This window comes from Coloeus monedula, assembly GCF_965178545.1.
Source record: "Coloeus monedula genome assembly, chromosome: 39".
NCBI lineage: Eukaryota > Metazoa > Chordata > Aves > Passeriformes > Corvidae > Coloeus > Coloeus monedula.
Genome location: NC_138819.1, coordinates 1,045,996 through 1,072,396, shown reverse-complemented (window position 1 = coordinate 1,072,396; position 26,401 = coordinate 1,045,996). Strand labels below are relative to the sequence as shown.

At 65.5% G+C, this 26,401-nt stretch overlaps 2 protein-coding genes across 8 annotated transcripts in view; both read right to left on the bottom strand.

The window, feature by feature from the left end:
- Positions 1 to 1,977: 1,977 nt before the first annotated feature.
- On the bottom strand, positions 1,978 to 12,283 carry RENBP (renin binding protein; the record flags this gene model as incomplete). The annotated part of the gene is made up of 10 exons (XM_082300296.1): positions 1,978 to 2,091; positions 5,118 to 5,205; positions 5,920 to 6,051; positions 6,825 to 7,000; positions 7,677 to 7,758; positions 8,227 to 8,466; positions 10,332 to 10,504; positions 11,585 to 11,660; positions 11,748 to 11,823; positions 12,189 to 12,283. 10 exons carry the CDS (start codon positions 12,281 to 12,283, stop codon positions 1,994 to 1,996), a joined length of 1,236 nt encoding a protein of 411 aa, XP_082156422.1. The 3' UTR covers positions 1,978 to 1,993.
- Positions 12,284 to 13,108: 825 nt separating this feature from the next.
- The window catches only part of HCFC1 (host cell factor C1), a 33,291-nt gene continuing 19,998 nt past the window's right edge, over positions 13,109 to 26,401 (bottom strand). For all 7 annotated transcript variants that reach the window (XM_082300379.1, XM_082300381.1, XM_082300378.1 and 4 more), the window contains 13 exons: positions 24,756 to 24,898; positions 24,135 to 24,273; positions 23,498 to 23,703; positions 21,641 to 23,129; positions 21,377 to 21,555; positions 20,555 to 20,954; positions 19,485 to 19,877; positions 19,115 to 19,236; positions 18,581 to 18,718; positions 16,820 to 17,005; positions 15,118 to 15,418; positions 13,994 to 14,057; positions 13,109 to 13,532 (listed from right to left, as the gene is read on the bottom strand). In XM_082300379.1, the coding sequence (XP_082156505.1) occupies positions 13,493 to 13,532; positions 13,994 to 14,057; positions 15,118 to 15,418; positions 16,820 to 17,005; positions 18,581 to 18,718; positions 19,115 to 19,236; positions 19,485 to 19,877; positions 20,555 to 20,954; positions 21,377 to 21,555; positions 21,641 to 23,129; positions 23,498 to 23,703; positions 24,135 to 24,273; positions 24,756 to 24,898 (3,800 nt within the window). In that variant the 3' untranslated portion in view covers positions 13,109 to 13,492. The remainder of the gene's footprint in view (positions 13,533 to 13,993; positions 14,058 to 15,117; positions 15,419 to 16,819; positions 17,006 to 18,580; positions 18,719 to 19,114; positions 19,237 to 19,484; positions 19,878 to 20,554; positions 20,955 to 21,376; positions 21,556 to 21,640; positions 23,130 to 23,497; positions 23,704 to 24,134; positions 24,274 to 24,755; positions 24,899 to 26,401) is intronic.

Here is a 26,401-nt window from a genome sequence, read left to right as displayed (position 1 = left end):
GGTTTGGGGGTCCTGGGGGGGTCCCGGGGGGGTTTTGGGGGTCCCGGAGGGGGTTCCGGGGGGGTTTTGGGGGTCCAGGGGGGGTCCCGGGGGGGTTTTGGGGGTCCTGGGGGGGTCCCGGGGGAGTTCCGGGGGGGTTTTGGGGGTCCCGGGGGGGTCCCGGGGGGGTTTTGAGGGTCCTGGGGAGGTCCCGGGGGGGTCCCGGGGGGGTTTTGGGGGTCCCGGGGGGGTCCCGGGGGGGTTTTGGGGGTCCTGGGGGGGTCCCGGGGGGGTCCCGGGGGGGTTCTGGGGGGTCCCGGGGGGTCCCGGGGGGGTTTTGGGGGTCCTGGGGAGGTCCCGGGGGGGTTCTGGGGGGTTTTTGGGGGTCCTGGGGGGGTTCCGGGGGGGGTTCCGGGGGGGTTTTGGGGGTCCCGGGGGGGTCACTCACCCACTCCAGCAGCTTGAGGAAGCCCAGGGGCTCCTTGACCACCCGGAACTGCCCCCCGGCCACCAACTGGGGGGGGGAGGGGCGGGGGGGCTTCAGGAGGGGCTTCGGGACCCCCCCCCACGAGAGGGAAAGAGAGACCCCCCCCCCAAAAACCCCCCAACCCCCCCCCAAAACCCCCTCAAACCCCCCCGGGACATCCGGGACCCCCCAAGGACAAAATTGATGGGGGGGGGGTGTCACCCCCAACCTGGCCGTGGTGACGTCACGCTGACGTCATACCCCGCCCCCCCACTCATTTTCCCCCTCCCGGGGGGGTTTTTGGGCTCCCCCCCCCCCCCCATTGTTGCTGCATCATCATCCTCACCCCCCCTCCCCCCCCCCCGGGATGCTGCGGCAGCGACCCCCCCCCAAAAATGACCCCTCCCCCTTCAAGGGCATTTCCCCCCTCCCCCCCCCCCCCAAATCCTTCCTGGCGGCCGCGACCCCTCCCCAAATTCCGGACCCCTCCCCCCGAAAATTCAACCCCCCCTCCCCACCCAATCCAGGTGCCCCCCCCCCCTAAAATCCACCCGCATCCCCCAAATCCTGGCGCCCCCCCCCCCAAATCCACCTGGATCGCCCCAAATCTTGGAGACCCCTCCCCAAATTTAGGAACCCCCTCCCCAGATTCAGGCCCCCCGCCCCCCAATTCATCCGCCCCCCTCCCCCCAAATTCAGACACCCCCCCCCCAATCCCACCCCCACCCCTCAATCCAGTTCCCCCCCCCCTCAAATCCCCCCCCAAGCCCCCTCCCCACAATTCCCCACCCATTCCCCCAGCGCGGAGCGGGGGGGTCGCGGCCGCCCCTCACCCCCCGAGCCGGCCCGGGGGGGTCCCTGGGGGGGTCCCCGGGTGGGTTTGGCGCAGAGGGGGGGTCCCGGGGGGGTTTTTTGGGGGGGGGTCCCCACCTGGTTCAGCACCTCCATCCTGCGGGTGCGGGAGACGCAGCGCGGCGGGGGGGGGGAGCGGCGCGCCGCGGAACAGCCGCGGAGGGAGGGGGGAGGGAGGAGGGAACAGCGGCGCGTGCGCGGCGGGGGGAGAGGGGGACAGAGGGAACAGCCGAGCCCGGGGGGAGAGGGGGGAAAAGGAGGGAACAGCGGAAATGAAGAGCTGAACGACGGAAGTGACGTAATAAAGAGGCAATGGGCGCCGCCATTTTTGTTGTGGGCGAGGGGGGGGCGCGGGGATTTTGGGGGGGAAAAGGGAAATTTGGGGATTTTCGGGAATTTGGAGGGGGAGAACGGGGGGATTTGGGGGGGGGGGTCACCCGTGGGGGGGACATGGAGGGGTCACACGCGGGTTTGTTGGGGGATCCAGCGCTTTATTGGGAATTTTGGGGGGATTTTGGGGTGTTTTGGGGATTTTTGGGGAGGGGTCGCACGCGGTGATTTTTTTTTGGGGGAGGGGCACGAATTTCTCGTGGATTTTGGGGTTTATTTGAGGTGGGGGGGGTCGGGGGGGGGCTCCACCTTTATTGGGGTTTTGGGGGGAGGGGTCTCAGCTTAATTGGGGGGGGGGTCCCAAATTTATTGGGGGGGGGGGTCCTGAGCCGCCCCCTCCCCCTCCAGGATCTCCGCCAGCAGCGCCTCGCACATCAGCAGCGCCCGCGGCACGTGGAAACAGCCTGGGGAAAACGGGGCGAAAACGGGGGAAAACGGGAAAAACGGGAAATAAACGGGGGAAACGGGGGGAAATGGGAAATAAACGGGAAATAAACGGGGCGAAAACGGGGGAAAACGGGAAAAACGGGAAATAAACGGGGGGAAACGGGGGGAAATGGGAAATAAACGGGAAATAAATGGGGGGAAAATGGGGGGAAATGGGGAAAAACGGGAAATAAACGGGGGGAAATGGGGGGAAATGGGAAATAAACGGGAAATAAATGGGGGGAAATGGGGGGAAAATGGGGAAAAACGGGAAATAAACGGGGGGAAACGGGGGGAAACGGGAAAAACGGGAAATAAATGGGGGGAAAATGGGGGGAAATGGGAAATAAACGGGAAATAAATGGGGGGAAATGGGGGGAAATGGGAAATAAAAGGGAAATAAACGGGGGAAAAACGGGGGGAAATGGGGAAAAACGGGAAATAAACGGGGGGAAAATGGGGGAAATGGGGAAAAACGGGAAATAAACGGGGGGAAATGGGAAATAAATGGGGGGAAATGGGGGAAAAATGGGAAATAAACGGGGGGAAAATGGGGGGAAATGGGAAATAAAAGGGAAATAAACGGGGCGAAAACGGGGGGAAATGGGAAATAAAAGGGAAATAAACGGGGGGAAAATGGGGGGAAATGGGGAAAATGGGGAAAATGGGAAATAAATGGGGGGAAAATGGGGGGAAATGGGAAATAAACGGGAAATAAATGGGGGGAAAACGGGGGGAAATGGGAAAAAACGGGAAATAAATGGGGGGAAATGGGGGGAAATGGGAAATAAATGGGGGAAAAAGGGGGGAAATGGGAAAAAACGGGGGGAAATAGGAAAAACGGGAAATAAACGGGAAATAAATGGGGGGAAAATGGGGGGAAAATGGGGAAAAACGGGAAATAAACGGGGGAAAAACGGGGGGAAATGGGAAAAAACGGGAAATAAATGGGGGGAAATGGGGGGAAATGGGAAATAAAAGGGAAATAAATGGGGGGAAAACGGGGGGAAATGGGAAAAAACGGGAAATAAATGGGGGGAAATGGGGGGAAATGGGAAATAAATGGGAAATAAATGGGGGAAAAAGGGGGGAAATGGGAAATAAATGGGGGGAAATGGGGGAAAAATGGGAAATAAACGGGGGGAAAATGGGGGGAAATGGGAAATAAACGGGAAATAAATGGGGGGAAATGGGAAAAAACGGGAAATAAATGGGGCGAAAACGGGGGGAAATGGGAAAAATGGGAAATAAATGGGGAGAAATGGGGGAAAAATGGGAAAAACGGGAAATAAACGGGGGGAAAATGGGGGAAAATGGGAAATAAACGGGAAATAAACGGGGGGAAATGGGAAATAAATGGGGGGAAATGGGGGGAAAATGGGAAAAATGGGAAATAAACGGGAAATAAATGGAGGAAAACGGGGGGAAAATGGGAAAAATGGGAAATAAACGGGAAATAAACGGGGGAAAAACGGGGGGAAATGGGAAATAAATGGGGGGAAATGGGGGAAAATGGGAAAAACGGGAAATAAATGGGGGGAAATGGGAAAAACGGGAAATAAACGGGGGAAAAACGGGGGGAAATAGGAAAAACGGGAAATAAATGGGAAATAAATGGGGGAAAACGGGGGGAAAATGGGAAAAATGGGAAATAAATGGGGGGAAAATGGGGGGGAATGGGAAAAACGGGGAAAAATGGGAAAAAAACGGGAAATAAATGGGAAATAAATGGGGGGAAACGGGGGAAAAATGGGAAATAAACGTGGGAAAAATGGGGGAAATGGGAAAAAACGGGAAATAAATGGGGGAAAAATGGGGGAAAATGGGAAAAACAGGAAATAAACGGGGGGAAATGGGGGGGAAAGGGAAAAAACGGGGGAAATTGGGAAAGACAGGAAATAAATGGGGGAAAAATGGGAAAAACGGGAAATAAACGGGGGAAAAATGGGGGAAAAATGGGGAAAATGGGGAAAATGGGAAATAAATGGGGAAAAACGGGGAAAAATGGGAAATAAACGGGAAATAAATGGGAAATAAATGGGGGGAAACGGGGGGAAATGGGAAAAAACGGGAAATAAACAGGGGAAAATGGGAAAAACGGGAAATGAACGGGAAATAAATGGGAAATAAATGGGGGGAAAACGGGGGGAAATGGGAAAAAACGGGAAATAAACGGGGGAAAAATGGGAAAAACGGGAAACAAACGGGGGAAAAATGGGGGAAAATGGGAAATAAATGGGAAATAAATGGGGGAAAAATGGGGGAAAATGGGAAATAAATGGGGGAAAAATGGGGGAAAATGGGAAATAAATGGGGGAAAAATGGGGGAAAATGGGAAATAAACAGGGCAAAACCGGGGAAAAAGGGGATAAAACGGGGGATAATGGGGGAAAAACAGGGGAGAATGGGGGGAAAATGGGGGGAAATGGGAGAAATGGGGGGAAATGGGGAAAAAACGGGAAAACAGGGAAAAATGGGAGAAAAACGGGGAAAATGGGAGAAAATGGGAAAAATGGGAGAAAACGGGGGAAAATGGGGAAAAGGGGGAAAAATGGGGGAAAAACAGGAGAAAATGGGAAAAAACGGGGAAAATGGGAGAAAAATGGGGAAAAACGGGGAAAACGGGGAAAAATGGGAGAAAAATGGGGGGAAATGGGGGAAAAGGGAGAAAACGGGGGGAAATGGGGGGAAAATGGGAAAAAACGGGGGCAAATGGGGAAAAACGGGGGGAAACGGGGAAAAACGGGAGAAAAGGGGAGAAAACAGGGGAAAACAGGAAAAAATGGGAAGAACAGGGGAAACCGGGAGAAAAGTGGGGAAAAACGGGGAAAAAATGGGAGAAAAACGGGAGAAAAACGGGGAAAACCAGGAGAAAACGGGGAGAAATGGGGAGGAAATGGGGAAAAACAGGGAAAAAAGGGGAAAAAATGGGGAAAAACAGGGAAAAAAGGGGAAAAAATGGGGAAAATGGGAATAATCCCCCCCCCCAAGCCCCCAGCCCCACCTTTGTAGGGCCCCCCCTTGATGGGAAGGGCCACGGAGCCGTCCCGGGCCAGGTACCCGAACCACTCCCCGTGCTCGGGGTCCCGGAACTGGGGGGGACGGGGAGAGGGGGCTGAGACCCCCCCCAGCCCCCCCAAAAGAAAGGAACCCCCAAAGGGACCCCCCACCCCCCAAAAAAGGGCTCTGGGGGAGCCCCCTCCCCCCCCCCCCAAATGGGACCCTCCCCCCAAATTGGGAACTTTGGGGACCCCTGGAGCCCCCCCCAAGGGACCCCAAACCCCCCCAGGACCCCCCCCAAGACCACCCAGGGACCCCCCCAGGGACCCCAAACCCCCCCAGGACCCCCCCAAGACCACCCAGGGACCCCAAACGCCCCCAGGGACCCCCCAAGACCCCCCAGGGACCCCCCCAGGGACACCCCCAAGACCCCCCAGGGACCCCAACCCCCCCCCAGGACCCCCCCAAGACCACCCAGGGACCCCAAACGCCCCCAGGGACCCCCCAAGACCACCCAGGGACCCCCCCAGGGACCCCAAACCCCCCCAGGACCCCCCCAAGACCCCCCAGGGACACCCCCAGGGACCCCAAACCCCCCCAGGACCCCCCCAAGACCCCCCAGGGACCTCCCCAGGGACACCCCCAAGACCCCCCAGGGACCCCAAACCCCCCCAGGACCTCCCCCAAGACCCAACCCCCCCCCATTTTGCCCCCAAATTTCCCCCCCCGCGCCCCCCCTTTTCCCCCCAGGACCTTCCTGGACCCCAAATTCTCCCCCCGAGCCCCCAAATTCGCCCCTCCCCCACCCTGTCGAAGGTGAACTGGGCGAGCTGGAGGAACTGGGAGATCAAACTGGGCCGGGGCTGGGAGCGGTGGGCGGCCAGCAGGGCCACCATGGCCTCGGCGTGTGGCCACCAGAGCTTCATGGACCACTCCAGCTGCGGGTTTGGGGAGAAAAACCGGGAATTCAGGAAAAAACGGGAGAAAAAACGGGAAAATGGGGAGAAAAATGGGAAAAAATGGGGGAAAAATGGGGGGGAAAGGGGCAAAAAAGGGGGGAAAACAGGGAAAGTGGGACCAGCAGAGCTTTGTGGAGCACTCCAGCTGCGGGTTTGGGGAGAAAAACTGGGAATTTGGGGGAAAATGGGGAAAAAGGGTAAAAAGGGTGGGATTTGGGGGTCCCCAGGTGGGATTTTTAGAGGGATTTGGGGTTTTTGGGGGGATTTGGGGTTTTTGAGGTCCCTGGGTGGAATTTTAGGGCACCTCCGTGGGGTTTTTTGGGGTTTTGGAGGTTCCTGGGTGAGATTTTGGGGGTCCTGGGGTGAGATTTTGGGGAATTTGGGAGTCCCGGGGTGGGATTTTGGGAATTTTGAGGTCCTGGGCTGGGATTTTTGGGATTTTGGGGGTCCCGGGGTGGGATTATTGGGAATTTTGAGGTCCTAGGCTGGGATTTTTGGGATTTTGGGGGTCCCGGGGTGGGATTTTGGGGAATTTTGAGGTCCCTGGGTGGGATTTTGGGGTCCCTGGGCAGGATTTTGGAGAATTTGGGGGTCCAGGGTGGGACTTTGGGGAATTTGGGGGTCCGGGGTGGGATCTTGGAGTTACCTGGGTGGGATTTTGGGGAATTTTGTGATCCCGGGGTGGGATTTTGGGGAATTTGGAGGTCCCTGGGTGAGATTTTGGGGGTCCCAGGGTGGGATTTTGGGGTTACCTGGGTGGGGCAGTGCCCGTCGGCGTCCAGGAAGGCGAAGAGCCCCCCGTGCTGGGGGTCCCAGCCCCACCTCAGGGGTCCCTCCACCAGCGCGGCCACGGCCCGAGCCCCCAAATCCGCGTCCCCCCGGCGCGCCGAGAACTCCAGCAGCAGCCAGCCGGCCTCCAGAGCGTGGCCTGCGGCACCCCAACCCCCAAATTTGGGGGGAAAGAGCAAAAAATTGGGGAGGGAAAGTCAAAATCTGAGGTTTAGGAGGCCAAAAAATGGGGGAAAACGAGCTCAAAATCGGGGAAAGGAGCCCAGAATTTGGTGGGGAAATGGCTCGAAAAGGGGGGAGCCCAAAATTTGGAGGGGTGGGAGGAGGAAATTGGGGGAAAAGAGGAAAAAATTGGGGAGGGAAAGGCAAAATTCGGGGTTTAGGAGCCAAAAATTGGGGGGAAACCCCTCGAAAATGGAGGGACCCACAACTGGGGGGGTTGGGACCCCGAAATTGGGATCCACCTCCCAAAATTTGGCGTCTCCTAAATCGGGCTGGCATCCCCAAAAACCGGGCTCCAAATTTGGGGGTCCCTTTCCCAAATCGAGGTTCCCCCCTCCCCAAATCGGGGCCCATCCCCCCAAAAACCAGGGTCCAACCCCCCCAAAATTGGGATTCCCCCCCAAATTCCGTGCCCCTCCCCCCCCAATCAGGATCTCCCTCCCCAAAGTTGGGGATTTTTCCCCCAAAATCGGGCTCCGACCCCCCCCAAAATCTCCATTCCCCTCCCCAAATCAGGGTCCCCCCCCCCAGATTGGGGCCCAACCCCCCAAAATCGGTTCCCCCCTCCCCAAATCGGGGTCCCCCCCCCTCACCGGGGTTCATGAGGCGCCCGAGGCTCCCCGGCAGCTCCCCCCCCTCGGGGGTGACGTTCTCCAGCACCACCGAGTCCCCCCGCTGGGACCCCCAAATTGGGGGGGGGACACCCCGGTGAGGGGGGGACCCCGAATTTGGGGGGCCCCCGGGGCTGCTCGTGGGGGAAAAGAGCCCCCGGGGGCGACTTTGGGGGGGTCTTAGAGGGAATTTGGGGGTCTTGGGGGGGGATTTGAGGGGGGTTGGGGGTCGTGGGGGGGATTTGGGGGTCCCAGGGGGGTTCCAGGGAATTTTGGGGGGTGCTGGGTGGGTTTGGGGTGATCCCAGGGATGATTTTGGGGATCCCGGGGGGGGTTTGGGGGTCCCGGGTGGGATTTTTGGGGTTCCGGAGGTGATTTTTGGGGGTCCCGGGTGGGATTTTGAGGGTTCCGGGTGGGATTTTGGGGTCCCGGGTGGGATTTTGAGGGTTCCGGGTGGGATTTTGGGGTCCCGGGTGGGATTTTGGGGGTTCCGGAGGTGATTTTTGGGGTCCCGGGTGGGATTTTGGGGTACCTGCAGATGCATCAGGACGTGCCGTGCCCCCCACTCCGCCATGGCCTCGGCCTCGGGGTCGGGGTCACTTTGGGGGTCCCTTTTGGGGTCCCCCCAGAGCTGCAGCCCCACCTTGAGCACCATCAGGGGCTGGGCCAGCGCCTGCTGGGGGGGGGTCCCCGCGAACCGGGGGCGCCCCAATTCCATGGGAGCCCCCCGGGCCCAGCCCCACACGGCCAAAGCCCAGTCCCGAGCCCAGGCCTGGGGGAAATGGGGGCGTCAGGGGGGGCTGGGGGTCCCGGGGGTCCCGGGGGAGGTTTTGGGGGGTTTGGGGGTCCCCGGGAGGAGTCTGGAGCTCCCTGGGGCCTCAGGGTTATTTGGGGAGGGGTCTCACCCGGTACCGGGGGTCCCTGGGGGGTCAGGGTTATTTGGGGAGGGGTCTCACCCGGTACCGGGGGTCCCTGGGGGGGTCAGGGTTATTTGGGGAGGGGTCTCACCCGGTACCGAGGGTCCCTGGGGGGGTCAGGGTTATTTGGGGAGGGGTCTCACCCGGTACTGGGGGGTCCCTGGGGGTCCCAGGGTTATTTGGGGAGGGGTCTCACCCGGTACTGGGGGGTCCCTGGGGGGTCAGGGTTATTTGGGGAGGGGTCTCACCCGGTACCGAGGGTCCCTGGGGGGGTCAGGGTTATTTGGGGAGGGGTCTCACCCGGTACTGGGGGGTCCCTGGGGGTCCCAGGGTTATTTGGGGAGGGGTCTCACCCGATACCGGGGGTCCCTGGGGGGGGTCAGGGTTATTTGGGGAGGGGTCTCACCCGGTACTGGGGGGTTCCTGGGGGGGTCAGGGTTATTTGGGGAGGGGTCTCACCCGGTACTGGGGGGGTCCCTGGGGGGGTCAGGGTTATTTGGGGAGGGGTCTCACCCGGTACCGAGGGTCCCTGGGGGTCCCAGGGTTATTTGGGGAGGGGTCTCACCCGGTAGCGGGGGTCCCTGGGGGGGTCAGGGTTATTTGGGGAGGGGTCTCACCCGGTACCGAGGGTCCCTGGGGGGGCCTCAGGGTTATTTGGGGAGGGGTCTCACCCGGTACCGGGGGTCCCTGGGGGGGTCAGGGTTATTTGGGGAGGGGTCTCACCCGGTACCGAGGGTCCCTGGGGGGGCCTCAGGGTTATTTGGGGAGGGGTCTCACCCAGTACCGAGGGTCCCTGGGGGGTCAGGGTTATTTGGGGAGGGGTCTCACCCGGTACTGGGGGGTCCCTGGGAGGGTCAGGGTTATTTGGGGAGGGGTCTCACCCGGTACTGGGGGGTCCCTGGGGGGGTCAGGGTTATTTGGGGAGGGGTCTCACCCGGTACCGGGGGTCCCTGGGGGGGTCAGGGTTATTTGGGGAGGGGTCTCACCCGGTAGCGGGGGTCCCTGGGGGGGTCAGGGTTATTTGGGGAGGGGTCTCACCCGGTACCGGGGGCCCCTGGGGGTCCCAGGGTTATTTGGGGAGGGGTCTCACCCGGTACTGGAGGGTCCCTGGGGGTCCCAGGGTTATTTGGGGAGGGGTCTCACCCGGTACCGGGGGTCCCTGAGGGGGTCAGGGTTATTTGGGGAAGGGTCTCACCCGGTACTGGGGGGTCCCTGGGGGGTCAGGGTTATTTGGGGAGGGGTCTCACCCGGTACTGGGGGGTCCCTGGGGGGGTCAGGGTTATTTGGGGAGGGGTCTCACCCGGTACTGGGGGTCCCTGGGGGGTCAGGGTTATTTGGGGAGGGGTCTCACCCGGTACCGGGGGTCCCTGGGGGGTCAGGGTTATTTGGGGAGGGGTCTCACCCGGTACCGAGGGTCCCTGGGGGGGTCAGGGTTATTTGGGGAGGGGTCTCACCCGGTACCGAGGGTCCCTAGGGGGGTCAGGGTTATTTGGGGAGGGGTCTCACCCGGTACTGGGGGGTCCCTGGGGGGGGTCAGGGTTATTTGGGGAGGGGTCTCACCCGGTACTGGGGGGTCCCTGGGGGGGTCAGGGTTATTTGGGGAGGGGTCTCACCCGGTACCGAGGGTCCCTGGGGGGGCCTCAGGGTTATTTGGGGAGGGGTCTCACCCGGTACTGGGGGGTCCCTGGGGGTCCCAGGGTTATTTGGGGAGGGGTCTCACCCGGTAGCGGGGCTCCCCCGCCGCCCGGCCCAGCTCGTCCAGCCCCAGCGCGCAGAACGCTTCGCTGTAGAAGCTGCGCTGGAGCCGCTCGGGGCGCCCGTCCCGGGTCAGCGCGAAGGCGGCGCGGGAGGAGCCGGGGTGGGGCCGCACGTGGCTCTGCAGGAACTCGGCGGCTGGAAATTGGGGCAATTTCGGGCAATTTTGGGCAATTTGGGGTGAAAAAAAGGGGGGAAATGCCCCCAAAATGAGCAACGGGAGAACGGCGCCCATAGACAATAATGGCGGCAGCGCCGCTTAGCGGCCAAACGGGGAATTGCAGCCGTTGAGATAAACGGGGGAAATTTGGGGGAATTTGGGGGAATTTGGAAGAATTGGGGGCGGGAAAAGGGGGGAATCGCTGCCATTGAGATCAGTGGTGGGAATCTGGACAAACTGGGGGGGAATCGTTCCCACTGGGATCGATGGGGAAAGCGCCCAGCGCCGCAGGAACTCCCCAGCTGGAAATGGGGGAATTTGGGGGGAATTGGGGGCGGGAAAAGGGGGGAAATGCCCCCAAAATGGGCAGTGGGGGAACCGCAGCCACAGCGCTCCATGGCTGCCCCATGGCTGCCCCACAACCCGCCCTACAGCCACCCCATAATCCACTCCACTTCCCACCCCAGCCCTGCCCCACATCACCCCATAACCTGCCCCATAACCTGTCCCATATCACCCCCATAACCCGCCCCATAACCTGCCCCATAACCCGCCCCATAACCTTCCCCATATCACCCCCATAACCCGCCCCATAACCTGTCCCATATCACCCCCATAACCCGCCCCATAACCTGTCCCATATCACCCCCATAACCCGCCCCACATCACCCCCATAACCCGCCCCATAACCTGTCCCACATCACCCCCATAACCCGCCCCATAACCTGTCCCACATCACCCCCATAACCTGTCCCATAACCTGCCCCATATCACCCCCATAACCCGCCCCATAACCCGCCCTATATCATCCCCATAACCCGCCCCATAACCCGCCCCATAACCCGCCCCATATCATCCCCATAACCTGTCCCATAACCTGCCCCATATCACCCCCATAACCCGCCCCATAACCCGCCCCATATCATCCCCATAACCCGCCCCATATCATCCCCATAACCCGCCCCATATCACCCCCAAAACCCGCCCCATAACCCGCCCCATATCACCCCCATAACCCGCCCCATAACCCCCCCGTGCCCCCCGCACCCCCTCCCCACCTTTCCGCGCCGCCTCGAGCAGCTCGGGCCGGCGGAACCGGGGCACGGTTCGGTACAGGCGGGAATAGACCCAGATCTGGGGGTTCAGGGGGTTCAGGGGGGCTCAGGGGGGTTCAGGGGGGGCAGGGTGCCCCCCAGGGCCCGCCCCCCGCCCCACACGGACCTGCCGGCCCTGCAGCCACACGAATTTGGTGTCGTCGTAGACGGAGCCGTCGCGGCTCAGGCAGGAGAAGAAGCCCCTGGGGGGGACACGGGGGGTGGGTGGGGGGATTTGGGGGGTCCCAGGGGCACTTGGGGGTCACTCGGGGGTGCCGGACACCGGGATCCCTTGGGGGAGGGGGGGGGGGGCAGCTGGGGGTCCTGGCTGTCCCCTGTGGGGACACTCGGGGGTCTCTGACCTCAGGGTTCCCCCGGGGGCTGTGGGGGGCACCTGGGGGGCACTCGGGGGTCTCAGGGACACTTGGGGGGTCCCAGACCCCGGGGTCACCCGTGGGGATGTGTGGGACACTCGAGGGGTCCCGAAGGTCACTTGTGGGGTCCCGAGGTCACTCGGGGGGACACTTGGGGGTCCCGGGGGGGTCCCGGGGGGGTCCCAGCCCCTCACCCGTGCTCGGGGTCGTGCGAGTGCCGCTCCCAGAACGCCACGGCCGCGTCCAGCTCGGCCCCGATGCGGCCCCGCCACGCCCGGAGCTGCTCCATGGCTGGGAGGGGGCACCGCGTGGGACCCCAGACCCACAAATACCCCCCCGACCCACCCGTGGAGCCCCCAGACCCACAGAGACCCCCCCAGACCCACAAATACCCCAGAGCCCCCCCCAGATTTCCATCTCCCAGCCCCATAGAGCCCCCAGACCCACGAACCCCCAGCCCCCCCACCCTGGGGGTCCTTATGGACCCCCAGCCACCCCCAGCCATGGGGGTCCCTTCAACCCCCCTAGACCCCCATGGAGGTCCCCAAAATCCCCCCCAGCCCCACCCCAAGGCCCCCCAAACCCCATCATGGGGGTCCCCAACCCCCCAGCCCGGGGGTCTCCATTGACCCCAAGCCCCACCTCAGCCCTGGGGGTCCCCGCAGCCCCCCCAGGACCCCCCCAGGACCCCCTTGGGGTCCCCAAAGCCGCCACCCCCCCCCGGACCCACCGCGGCCGCTGCCCCGTCACGAGACCTCGCGACAAGGCCCCGCCCCCACCCCGCCCCGTAGCCCCGCCCCCTCCCCGTAGCCCCGCCCACCGTGCTCTGGCCCCGCCCCCCCGCCGGGACCTCCCCAGACCCAAAATTGGGGGGTTCAAAGGGGCCGAAGACCCCCAAGTGACCCCCCCCCAGACCCCCAGGACCCCTCCCAGCCGGGGGTCCCAGAGCAGCAGGAACCCCCCCCAAATGCCCCCCCCCCAGAGCCCCCCAATTTCCCTCCCAGACCCCCCCAAGTGGGGGCTCCTAAATAGCAGGACCCCTCCCCCCCCCCCCAATCCAAAATTCCCCTTTTTTTTTTTTTTTTTTCTTTTTACTCCAAAAAAATGTCTTTTTTTAATTTTCAAAATAGCACAAAAACGACGGACACAACACTCGGGGGGGGAGGGGAGGGGTCGGGGGGGGCGCTTTTCCCCTCCCCCCCCACTATGATACACCGGGGGTCCCCCCCTGCCCCTCCCCCACCCCCGGGGGGGTCTGTACAGGGTGGGGGTGGGGGGGGGGTCCCGGGGGATTTTGGGGGGGTGGGGGGGGGGGGAGGGGCAGCGTTGTACAAAACTTTTCATTCCAGCAACTGCAACAGGTAAAAAAAAAACCCCCCCGACCCCCCCCCGAGGCGAGGGGACCCCCAAACCCCCCCCCCCCCCCCAAAAAAACCCCCCCCGGGATGTTGGGGAGGGGGGGGTCCCGGGATTTGTGGGGGGGGGTCCCGGGGGTCCTTCACTGCCCTTCGGCCTTGGGCTTCTTTGGAGCGGATTTCCTGGAGGGAGGGGGGAATTTGGGGAGGGGGCATTTAGGGGGGGGTCCAATGGAGACCCCTCCTCAAAAGAGCCCCAAAACAACCCCGAAACAGCTCCCAGACCCCAAACACAGCCCCAAAACAGCCCCCCAGGACCCCCAAAACAGCCCCCAGACCCCTGCCGTGACCCCCCCAACCCCCAAAACAGCCCCCAGACCCCTGCCGTGACCCCCCCCCAGAGCCCCCGAGCCCAAAAACAGCCCCCAGCCCCCCCAAAACAACCCCCCCAGACTCCCAAAACCACCTCTGAGCCCACCAAAACAGCCCCCTGGGACCTCCCCAAAGCCCCCTGGGACCTCTCAAAGCCCCCCAGGACCCCTTCAAAGCCCCTCAGGATCCACCTCAAAGCCCCCCGGGACCCCCCAAATCCCTCCAGGACCCCCCAAATCCCCCCGGACCCCCCAAAGCCCCCCGGGACTCACAGGTCGGGGGACGCCAGGGGCCGTTTGCTGCCCGGTTTCCCGGCGGCTCCGTCCTTGCTCGACTCTGGGGGGGTTCAGGGGGGGCCATCAGGGTGTGGGGGGGACCCCAGGGGTCTGCAGCCCCCCCCTGCCCAGGGGCCCGTAGCCCCCAGCCCCATTTCAGAGCCCCTCCACGGGGCCTACAGCCCCCAGACTCATTTCAGAGCCCCCAGACCCATTTCAGAGCCCCTCCATGGGACCTGCAGTGCCCAGACTCATTTCAGAGCCCCCAGACCCATTTCAGAGCCCCTCCATGGGGCCTGCAGCCCCCAGACTCATTTCAGAGCCCCCAGACCCATTTCAGAGCCCCTCCATGGGGCCTGCAGCCCCCAGACTCATTTCAGAGCCCCCAGACCCATTTCAGAGCCCCTCCATGGGGCCTGCAGCCCCCAGACCCATTTCAGAGCCCCCAGACCCATTTTGGAGCCCCTCCACGGGGCCTGCAGTCCCCAGACTCATTTCAGAGCCCCCAGACCCATTTTGGAGCCCCTCCATGGGACCTGCAGTGCCCAGACTCATTTCAGAGCCTCCAGACCCATTTCAGAGCCCCCAGACTCATTTCAGAGCCCCTCCATGGGGCCTGCAGCCCCCAAGACTCATTTCAGAGCCCCCAGACTCATTTCAGAGCCCCTCCATGGGGCCTGCAGCCCCCAGACCCATTTCAGAGCCCCTCCACGGGGCCTGCAGTCCCCAGACTCATTTCAGAGCCCCCAGACCCATTTCAGAGCCCCTCCATGGGACCTGCAGTGCCCAGACTCATTTCAGAGCCCCCAGACCCATTTCAGAGCCCCTCCATGGGGTCTGCAGCCCCCAAGACTCATTTCAGAGCCTCCAGACCCATTTCAGAGCCCCCAGACCCATTTCAGAGCCCCTCCATGGGGCCTGCAGTGCCCAGACTCATTTCAGAGCCCCCAGACCCATTTCAGAGCCCCCAGACCCACCTTGCAGCCACCGCCCCTGGGTGTCCGGGCCGTAGCCCTCATCCTTGGCAGGGTGGGGAGCAGTCCCACAGCCCCGTGCCCAGCCCCACAGGGACCCCCGGGTGTCCGTAGCCCCCAGACTCATTTCAGAGCCCCCAGACCCACCTTGCAGCCACCGCACCTGGGTGGCCGGGCCGTAGCCCTTGTCGTTGCGGGCGGCGATGCGGAAGATGATGGCCGGCTTGGTGGTGTGGTCGATGTGGGCGCTGGCCAGGCTGGCGGCCGGCACGAGGCACGAGGGGCTGGGCCCGCAGTAGACCCTCATGAAGGCCAGCTGGGCCCCTCCCCCACGCGCCTCGGGGCCCCCCCCGGGCCCCCCCTGGATGGCCAAGTACACCGAGTACTCGGCGATGCGGCCGGACGTCACCGACGGCGGCTCCCACGTCAGGTGGGCTCCGTCGGGGCTCTGCGGGGACACGGGGGGTCAGGGGGGCACAGGGGGTTAGGGGGGTGTTAGGGGGGCACAGGGGGTTATGGGGGCACGGGGGGCACGGGGGGTTATGGGGGTGTTAGGGGGGGTTATGGGAAGGACTTGGTGGGGGGACATGGGGGGTACAGCAGGGTTGAACTGGGGTTGGCGTGGGGTGGGATTGGTGTCACAGCCAAGAGATGTGGGTCTGGGGTCTCTGCTATGGGGCTGGGGTCCCCACCGTGGGTCAGGCTGTGGGTCTGGGGTCTCTGCTATGGGGCTGGGGTCCCCACCGTGGGTCAGGCTGTGGGTCTGGGGTCTCTGCTATGGGGCTGGGGTCCCCACCGTGGGTCAGGCTGTGGGTCTGGGGTCTCTGCTATGGGGCTGGGGTCCCCACCGTGGGTCAGGCTGTGGGTCTGGGGTCTCTGCTATGGGGCTGGGGTCCCCACCGTGGGTCAGGCTGTGGGTCTGGGGTCTCTGCTATGGGGCTGGGGTCCCCACCGTGGGTCAGGCTGTGGGTCTGGGGTCTCTGCTATGGGGCTGGGGTCCCCACCGTGGGTCAGGCTGTGGGTCTGGGGTCTCTGCTATGGGGCTGGGGTCCCCACCGTGGGTCAGGCTGTAGGTCTGGGGTCTCTGCTATGGGGCTGGGGTCCCCACCGTGGGTCAGGCTGTGGGTCTGGGGTCTCTGCTATGGGGCTGGGGTCCCCACCGTGGGTCAGGCTGTGGGTCTGGGGTCTCTGCTATGGGGCTGGGGTCCCCACCGTGGGTCAGGCTGTGGGTCTGGGTTCACCTTGCTGATCTTGATGGTGCAGGGGGCAGTGGGGAAGCCGGGCAGGGTTGGGGTCAGGGGCTCCCCCGTGGGTCTGGGGTCCCCCTGTTGGTCTGGGGTCCCTGCTGTGGGTCAGGCTGTGGGTCTGGGGTCCCTGCTGTGGGTCAGGCTGTGGGTCTGGGTTCACCTTGCTGACCTTGATGGCTCAGGGAGCAGTGGGGAAGCCGGGCAGGGTTGGGGTGGGATTGGGGTCGGGTTGGTGTCAGGGGTTCCCCCGTGGGTCTGGGGTCCCCACAGTGGGTCAGGGGTCACCTTGCTGATCTTGATGGTGCAGGGTGCGCTGGGGAAGCCGGGCAGGGTTGGGGTGGGATTGGTGTTAGGGGTTGGTGTTAGGGGTCCCTGCTATGGGTCTGGGGTCCCCCCATGGGTCAGGCCGTGGGTCTGGGGTCCCCACTGTGGGTCTGGGGTCACCTTGCTGATCTTGATGGCGCAGGGCGCGCCGGGGAAGCCGGGCAGGGTTGGGGTGGGATTGGTGTTAGGGGTTGGTGTTAGGGGTCCCTGCTATGGGTCTGGGGTCCCCCCATGGGTCAGGCCGTGGGTCTGGGGTCCCGCCGTGGGTCTGGGGTCACCTTGCTGATCTTGATGGCGCAGGGCGCGCCGGGGAAGCCGGGCAGGCAGGTTTTGAAGGCCGACAGCTCCGAGAAGGGCCCGCGGCCGCAGGCGTTGAGTCCGGCCACGCGGAACTTGTAGGCCGTGCCCGGCTGCAGCTCCTGGCGCCGCAGCTGCGAGTGGTCAGGGACCCCCGTGCCCTCCTCCTGCGGGGACACGGGCATGGGGACACCGCGGGGACACCGTGGGGACACGGGCAGGGGGACACCGTGGGGACACCGTGGGGACACGGGCAGGGGGACACGGGCATGGGGGACACCGCGGGGACACGGGCAGGGGGACACCGTGGGGACACCGTGGGGACACGGGCAGGGGGACACCGCGGGGACACCGTGGGGACACGGGCAGGGGGACACGGGCATGGGGGACACCGCGGGGACACCGCGGGGACACCGTGGGGACACGGGCAGGGGGACACCGTGGAGACACCGTGGGGACACGGGCATGGGGACACGGGCATGGGGACACCGTGGGGACACCGTGGGGACACGGGCAGGGGGACACTGGGCATGGGGACACCGCGGGGACACGGGCAGGGGGACACTGGGCATGGGGACACCGTGGGGACACCGTGGGGACACTGTGGGGACACGGGCGTGGGGACACTGGGCATGGGGACACTGGGCATGGGGACACCATGGGGACACCGCAGGGACATGGACAGGGGGACACAGGCATGGGGACACCGTGGGGACACTGGGCGTGGGGACATGGGCATGGGGACACCGGGCACAGAGGGACCCCGCAGCGCCAGCGACGTGGGCTCCCAGCCAGGAGCCCCCCGGGTACGGGGACACAGATGGAGGAAACCCCCCCTGGACACGGGGACACGGACAGAGAACCCAAGGGTGGCCCCGGGGTGGCCCCAGGGGTGTCCCCAGTGCCATGCAGGTGTCCCAGGGGTGTCCCCGATGCCATGGGGGTGTCCCCAGTGCCATAGGAGTGTCCCAGGGGTGTCCCCAGTGCCATGGGAGTGTCCCCAGGGGTGTCCCCAGTGCCACCAGGGTGTCCCCAGTGTCCCAGGGCTGTCCCAGGGGGTGTCCCCGGTGCCATGAGGGTGTCCCAGGGGGTGTCCCCAGTGCCACCAGGGTGTCCCCAATGTCCCAGGGCTGTCCCAGGGGTGTCCCTGGTGCCATGAGGGTGTCCCAGGGGGTGTCCCCGGTGCCACCAGGGTGTCCCCAATGTCCCAGGGCTGTCCCAGGGGGTGTCCCTGGTGCCATGGGGATGTCCCAGGGGGTGTCCCCAATGCCACAGGGATGTCCCCGGTGCCATGGGGGTGTCCCAGGGCTGTCCCTGGTGTCCCAGGGCTGTCCCAGGGGGTGTCCTCAGTGTCCCAGGGGGTGTCCCCGGTGCCATGAGGGTGTCCCAGGGGTGTCCCCGGTGTCCCAGGGCTGTCCCAGGGGGTGTCCCTGGTGCCATGAGGGTGTCCCAGGGGGTGTCCCCAGTGCCACCAGGGTGTCCCCAGTGTTCCAGGGCTGTCCCAGGGGGTGTCCCCGGTGCCATGGGGGTGTCCCAGGGGGTGTCCCCAGTGCCACCAGGGTGTCCCCAGTATCCCAGGGCTGTCCCAGGGGTGTCCCTGGTGCCATGGGGGTGTCCCAGGGGGTGTCCCCGGTGCCATGAGGGTGTCCCAGGGGGTGTCCCCAGTGCCACCAGGGTGTCCCCAGTGTCCCAGGGCTGTCCCAGGGGGTGTCCCCGGTGCCATCCCCGCGGGGGTCACTCACGTCGGGCGGCGGCGCGTCCTCGGGCGGCAGGAAGTAGTGAGTGACCATCATGGTGGTGCCCTTGATGACCCCCACGTCGAACCACTGGTTCTCCTTCTTGGGCAGCGCCTTGGGGGGCGGCGCCCCCGGCTCCGGCTTCTGGGGGACACGGGGACAGCGGGGTCACCGGGGGGAGGGGACACCCCGGGGGGCTGGCGGGGAGCTCGGGGATTTTTGGGGGATTTTTGGTGGTCCCAGGCATGTTTTTGGTGGGGTTTGGGGTTTTTCTGCAGGGATTTTGGGGTCTTTTGAGGGGATCTTGGGGTCATTGACAGAGGAAGGATTGGGGGGGAATTTTGGGAGAATTCTGGGGGGAATTGGGGATGAATTCTGGGGAGATTTTTGGGAATTTCGGGGGGATTTGAAGATGAATTTTGGGGAGGTTTTTGGGAATAATGAGGGGATTTTGGGAGGAATTTTGGGGTCATTCAGAGGAGGAATTTGGGGGAATTTAGGGGGTAATTTCGGTGCTTGCCCCCCCCCCCCCCCACTCACCACAGGGGTGCTCTCGATGCCGTTGGCCACCTCGGCCAGGGCGGCGGCCGCCTGCAGCTTGGCGGGGCTGGGGGCCACCGCGGGGCCCGGGGGGGCCACAAAGGCGCTCGAGGGGGCCAAGCCTGAAGAAAGGGGGTGGGGGGGGGAGAAGGGGGACACACAAAAAACTGAGGAGGGGGCTTAAAAGACCCCCACCCCAATGTGAGCAGTGGGGTCTCAAACCAACCCTTTGGGGGCCCCCCCTTGCTGTGGGTGACCCCCCCAAAGGGGTCCCAAACCCCACCATGGGTGTCCCCCCACCCCTTTATGGGTGTCCCCCTTGTCACGGGTGCCCCCCACCCCAGACCTGGGGGGTCCCCCCCTCTCTCACCGTCGCCGGGGGGGGGCAGGAGGGCGGCGGGGGCGGCCCCCCCGGGGACTGTCCCCAGGTCCCCCAGGCCGTTGGTGTCACCCGCAGGGTCGTTGAGGCTGTCGGCGGGGGCCAAGGCCTCGGTGGGCAAATGGGGGGGGGGCGCGGCCGCCTGGGGGGGGGCGGCGGCGGCGGCGGGAGGGGGTGGGGCGGGGGCCGCGGGGGGGGCCGCGGGGGGGGTCCCGGCCTCGGCCAGGTGCTGCTGGTGCTGCACCAGCGCCGCCAGTTCCTGCTGGGTCAGCACCAGGGGCAGAGCCCCCCCCGCGCCCCCCGCCCCCTCCGGCACCCCCAGGGCCCCCCCCAGCTCCGCGGGGCCCCCCCCGGGCTCGCCGGGCTCCAGCGGCTCCGACGTCCCTGCAGGGACAGAGGGGGACAGGTCAGGGGTGGGGTCAGCCCGAAATCCACACCCCTGTGGGGTCCTTGTGGTCAGCCCGAAACCCACACCCCTGTGGGGTCACTGTGGTCAGCCCGAAACCCACACCCCTGTGGGGTCCTTGTGGTCAGCCTGAATCTCACACCCCTGTGGGGTCCTTGTGGTCAGCCCAAAACCCACCCTGCCATGGGGTCACTGTGGTCAGCCCAAAACCCACCCTGCCACGGGGTCACTGTGGTCAGCCCGAATCTCACACCCCCATGGGGTCCTTGTGGTCAGCCCAAATCCCACCCCGCCATGGGGTCCTTGTGGTCAGCCCGAATCCCACACCCCCGTGGGGTCCTTGTGGTCAGCGTGGCCATAGGGGTCATCCCAAGCCCACTATGAGGTCACCATGGTTATGGGGTCATCTCAAAATCAACCCCCCCCCCCCCCTCCCAGGGTCATCGTGGTCACGGGGTCCCACAACCACGGAACCACCACCCCCAGAAGTCAAGCCCCCCATGGTCCACCACCATGGGGCCAAGACCCCCCCCAGCCCCCCCTCACTGACCCATCACAGCCCATAGCACGGCCTGGACGGCCACCATGGGGCCACCGTGGCCATGGGACCACCCCCATCACCCCCAACCCCCCCCCCCCCGGACCCCTGACTGACCCATGGCGGCCTGCAGCACGGCCTGGATGGCCAGGGCCTGGGCCTGCGCCTCTTCGCTGGCCGCAGCCGCCGCCGCCGCCTCGGCCGCCGCGGTGACCGCCAGCTCCTCGGGGGTCAGCCCCGGGGGGCCACCCGCGCCCCCCGCCTCGGCCAGCAGCTCGGGGGGCAGCGCCAGCCCCTCGGCCGGGCCCCCCTCGGCCGCGGCCGGCGGCAGCACCACCACGGCCAGCGGCTCCGGGGACCCCCCGGCCTCAGCGGGGGCGGCCTCGGGGGCGGGGGGCGACGGGGACGGGGCCGAGGGGGGGTCCTGGGGCGGGTGGGGGTCTCCGGGGGGGGTGGGGGTGGTGGTCGGAGGGGTCTCGGGGGGCGCCGGGGGGGACTCAGTCAGCGACGAGATGGTCTGGGAGGGGGGGGGAGGGGAAAGGGGGTTGGAGATGAGGGACAGAGACCCCCAAAATGGGGCCTTGGTGGGCCCCAAAGCCCCCCTGGTGTCCCCAAAACCTCCCCAGCCATGGTCCCAATGAGCCCTGGTGTCCCCAAAACCCCTCCCAGTGCCCCCAAAACCCCTCCCAGTGCCCCCAAACCTCCTCCCAGTGTCCCCAAGGCCCCTCCCAGTGCCCCGAACCCCATCCCAGTGTCCCCAAGGCCCCTCCCAGTGTCCCCGAACCCCATCCCAGTGTCCCCAAGGCCCCTCCCAGTGCCCCCAACCCTCCCCCCAGTGTCCCCAACCCTCCCCCCAGTGTCCCCAAACCCCCTCCCAGTGCCCCCAAGCCCCCTCCCAGTGCCCCCAAGCCTCCCCCCAGCATCCCCAAAGCCGCTCACTGGCACGGCCGGTCCCGGCGCTGGCGTGGACTGAGTGACCGTAGTGACCGCCCGGGGCTGGGGGGTCCCGGTGCCACTGGGGCCGGGGCTGGGGGTCCCAGGGGGGACAGAGGGACCCCCACCCTCACTGGGGGGGGTCTCCCCATCCCCCTGCCCGTTGGCAGCTGGTGGGGGGGGGTCTGTGGGAACAACAGGGAGGGGTCAGTGAGGCGACCACCCCAAAGTACCGATTTGGGGACAATCTGGGGACAACGCGGGCGTCACCTTGGCTGGCGCCCATGCTGGCGGTGACCGTGGTGGCCGTGGCCGTCGTCCCCGTCTCGTGGGTCTCGCAGGGGGGGTTGGAGCAGGCACGGGGGGGGCTGGTGGCGGTGGTGGCACAGGGTAGGGGCGGCGTCACCCCCTCGGTGGTGACCGTGCTGGTGGCCCCGCTCTGGTGGCTCTGGCAGGGCGGGGACCCCGCGGTGACCGTGCTGGTGGTCCCGGGCTCGTGGGTCTCACAGGGAGGGTTGGCACAAGGCGGGGACCCCCCCGTGGTGGTGGCGGTGGCGGCGGTGGTGGCCGCGCTGGTGGCCGTGGTGGTGTCACCCGGCCGGGACCCCGCGGTGGCCGTGGTGGCCGTGTTGGTGGTCCCGGTCTCGTGGGTCTCGCAGGGGGGGTTGGAGCAGAGCTGCGACGACGTCATCGTCACCGTGTTGGTGGTGCCGGTCTCGTGGGTCTCGCAGGGGGGGTTGGCGCAGGGGGGGACACCTCGCGGCGGTGGCACCGCCGTGCCCGGCTCCGGGGGAGGCCGCGAGGTGGCCGTGGTGGTGGTGGCCGTGCTGGTCGTGCCCGTCTCGTGGGTCTCGCAGGGGGGGTTGGAGCAGAGCCGCGTCCCCGTCGTCGTCACCGTGTTGGTGGTGCCGGTCTCGTGGGTCTCGCAGGGGGGGTTGGAGCAGAGCTGTGCCCCCGTCACCGTCACCGTGTTGGTGGTGCCGGTCTCGTGGGTCTCGCAGGGGGGGTTGGAGCAGAGCTGTGCCCCCGTCACCGTCACCGTGTTGGTGGTGCCGGTCTCGTGGGTCTCGCAGGGGGGGTTCGAGCACAGCCGTGTCCCCGCGGGGCTCTCGCAGCTGGGGGCCCCCCCCACGGTGGCCGCGGTGACCGCTCCGGTGGCCGTGCTCACCTCGGGCTGCCCCCAGGGTGTTTGGCACGGGGGGGCCTCCTGTGTTTGGCACGTGCCGGTGACGCCGGCGGGGGGCTCGGGGGGGCACAGCCGCGCCGTCATCGTCGTCCCCGTGGCCGCCGTTTGCTGCGTGGGGCAGGGCGGTGCCCCCGGTGTCCCCAGGCGCGCCGCGCCCGTGCCGGCCGCCGTGGGGGTGTTGGTGGTCCCGGTCTCGTGGGTCTCGCAGGGGGGGTTGGAGCAGGCCCGGGGGGGTTGCGGCAGCGCTGTCCCCCCTCCCGCGTCCTCGCAGAGCAGCTGCAGCTGCTGCTGTGCCCCGCCCGTGCCCACGTTGGCCACCAGGCTGGTGGTGGCCGTGTTGGTGGTCCCGGTCTCGTGGGTCTCGCAGGGGGGGTTGGAGCACACCAGAGTGACCGTGCCGGGGGTGGTCTCGGCGGGGGGGGGCTCGGCCAGGCCGCCCCCACCGGAGGTGGCTGCGGGGGGACCTTCGGCCGTGGGTGACGCCAGGATGGACACGGGGAGGTCGTGGACGGGCTGGGCCTCGACCCCGCTGGGCGTCGTGATCAGCGTCACCTGCGTGGGCTGGGACACCGGCTGTGTCCCCAGGGGGGGTCAGGGGACAGCTCTGGGCATGGGGTGGCACTGACCACAGCACCCTCCCCAAACCAGGGGGCAGCTTGGGACACAGGGGTGGCACTGACCACAGCACCCTCCCCCCACCAGGGGACAGCTTGGGACACAGGGGTGGCACTGACCACTGCACCCCCCCACCAGGGGACAGCTCTGGGCACAAGGGTGGCACTGACCACAACCTCCCCCCTAGGGCACAGCTCAGGACACGGGGGTGGCACTGACCACAGCAGCCCCAGCTGTCACCCCAGAACCTGAGTGTCCCCTCACCCCCACAAGGACCCTGGGGGTCCCCAGCACCCCTGTCCCTGATGTTCCCGATGTCCCCTCACCTGCATGGTGATGGTCGGTGTCCCCAGGCCGCCCCCGGCCGCGGTGGCCGTGATGGCCGCAGGGTTCAGGACCTGGCTCGAGAGGGTGGCGATTGTCCCCAGGGTGGTGATGGGCGTGGCCAGCGAGGCCGTGGCGCTGTGACCGCCCGCGCCCCCCGCCAGGCTGGTGGACACCGTCCCTGTCACCGTCCCCAGCGTGGTCACACCTGCGAGGGACCCAGCGGAGTGAGCGACCGCCCGGAAAACTGACCCCAAAGTGACCCCCTGTGTCACAGTGACCCCAAAGTGACCCCAAAGTGACCCCAAAGTGACCCCCTGGTGCCACAGTGACCCCAAAGTGACCTCCTAGTGCCACGGTGACCCCAAAGTGACCCCCTGTGCCATGGTGACCCTCCCTGTGCCATAGTGACCCCAAAGTGACCCCCTGGTGATGTGGCGACCCTTCCCCTTGCCCGTGACCCCACTGTCAGTGACCCCCCCCCAGTGACCCCGCAGTGACCCAATGCCCCTCCCCACGATCCCATGACCCCCCCCCCCACCAGTGGTGGTCTTGACCACCCGTGACCCCCCCCAGTGACCCAGAGGTGACCCAAGGACCCCCCAGTGACCCCATGTCGTTCCCCCCCCACTCACTCACCAGTGGTGCCCTTGACCACCAGGGTGGTCACCGTGGGCTTGACGGCCGAGACGGTGACGGGGGTGACCAGCCGGACGCCCCCCATGGGCACCGTCCGCAGGATCGTGCCCGGCTGCCCCGGGGCCCCCTTCAGCACCACCTGAGGGGACATGGGCACAGCGCGGTCACCTGGAGACCCCCGGGCTTGGGACACCTCGGCTGACCCCCCTCAGTGTCACCAACACCCCATCTGACCCCCCCCCCAGTGCCACCAACACCCCATCTGACCCCCCCCCCCTCCAGTGTCACCAGCCCCTGCAGTGCCACCACTGTCCCCAACCCATCACCTGAGTTCAGGTGTCCCTGGGTGTCCCCAGGGGGGTTCAGGTGTCCCTGGGGGTCCCCTAAGGGAGGTTCAGGTGTTCCCCTAAGGGAGGTTCAGGTGTCCCCAGGGGGGTTCAGGTGTCCCTGGGGGTCCCCAGGGAGGTTCAGGTGTTCCCTAAGGAAGGTTCAGGTGTCCCCAGGGGTCCCCTAAGGGAGGGTCAGGTGTCCCCAGGGGTGGTTCAGGTGTCCCCAGGTATCCCTGGGGGGGGGTTCAGGTGTCCCCAGGGGGGGTTCAGGTGTCCCCAGGGGTCCCCTCACCTGAGTCACGCCCTGCTGGCCGTGTCCCCCGCCCAGCTTGGGCACGGCCGTGATGATCTTGGCGGGGGTCCCGGTGCCCGAGGTCATCACCTTGGTGGTGATGATGGTGATGGGGGACTTGATCCCGGGGCTGCTGGTGACACCTGGGGGCACGGGAGGGGGGTCACCGGGGTGGGCACGGGGGTCACCCCCTGTCACTCACAGGGTGGTGATGGGAATTGGGGGGGTCTGAGGGGCTCAGGGTGGGTTCAGGTTCATTTAGGGAGGGGTCTGAGGGGCTCAGGGTGGGTTCAGGTTCATTTGGGGAGGGGTCTGAGGGGCTTAGGGTGGGTTCAGGTTCATTTAGGGAGGGGTCTGAGGGGCTCAGGGTGGGTTCAGGTACATTTGGGGAGGGGTCTCACTCACCGGTAGCCCCTGACTGGGTGATGACGGCCGACATGGGGATGGCTTTGATGGGGTCAGTGGGGGTCTCAGTGGGGTTTGGGGGGCTCAGGGCAGTTCTGGGGGTCTCAGGTTCATTTGTGGGAGGGGTCTCACTCACCGGTAGCCCCTGACTGGGTGATGATGGCCGACATGGGGATGGCTTTGATGGGGTCAGTGGGGGTCTCAGTGGGGTTTGGGGGTCTCAGGGGGCTCAGGGCAGTTCTGGGGGTCTCAGGTTAATTTGGGGAAGGGTCTCGCTCACCGGTAGCCCCTGACTGGGTGATGATGGCCGACATGGGGATGGCTTTGATGGGGTCAGTGGGGGTCTCAGTGGGGTTTGGGGGTCTCAGGGGGCTCAGGGCAGTTCTGGGGGTCTCAGGTTCATTTGGGGGGGGGTCTCGCTCACCGGTAGCCCCTGACTGGGTGATGATGGCCGACATGGGGATGGCTTTGATGGGGTCAGTGCAGGGGGTCTGGGGGGGTCTCAGGAGGGCCAGGCAGGTTTGGGGGTCTCAGGTTCATTTGGGGAGGGGTCTCGCTCACCGGTAGCCCCTGACTGGGTGATGATGGCCGACATGGGGATGGCTTTGATGGGGTCAGTGGGGGTCTCAGTGGGGTTTGGGGGTCTCAGGGCAGTTCTGGGGGTCTCAGGTTCATTTGGGGGGGGGGGTCTCGCTCACCGGTAGCCCCTGACTGGGTGATGATGGCCAACATGGGGATGGCTTTGATGGGGTCAGTGCAGGGGGTCTGGGGGGGTCTCAGGAGGGCCAGGCAGGTTTGGGGGTCTCAGGTTCATTTGGGGGGGGGGTCTCGCTCACCGGTAGCCCCTGACTGGGTGATGACGGCCGACATGGGGATGGCTTTGATGGGGTCAGTGCAGGGGGTCTCAGTGGGGTTTGGGGGTCTCAGGGGGCTCAGGGCAGTTCTGGGGGTCTCAGGTTCATTTGGGGGGGGGTCTCACTCACCGGTAGCCCCTGACTGGGTGATGATGGCCGACATGGGGATGGCTTTGATGGGGTCAGTGGGGGTCTCAGTGGGGTTTGGGGGTCTCAGGGGGCTCAGGGCAGTTCTGGGGGTCTCAGGTTCATTTGGGGAGGGGTCTCGCTCACCGGTAGCCCCTGACTGGGTGATGATGGCCGACATGGGGATGGCTTTGATGGGGTCAGTGGGGGTCTCAGTGGGGTTTGGGGGTCTCAGGGGGCTCAGGGCAGTTCTGGGGGTCT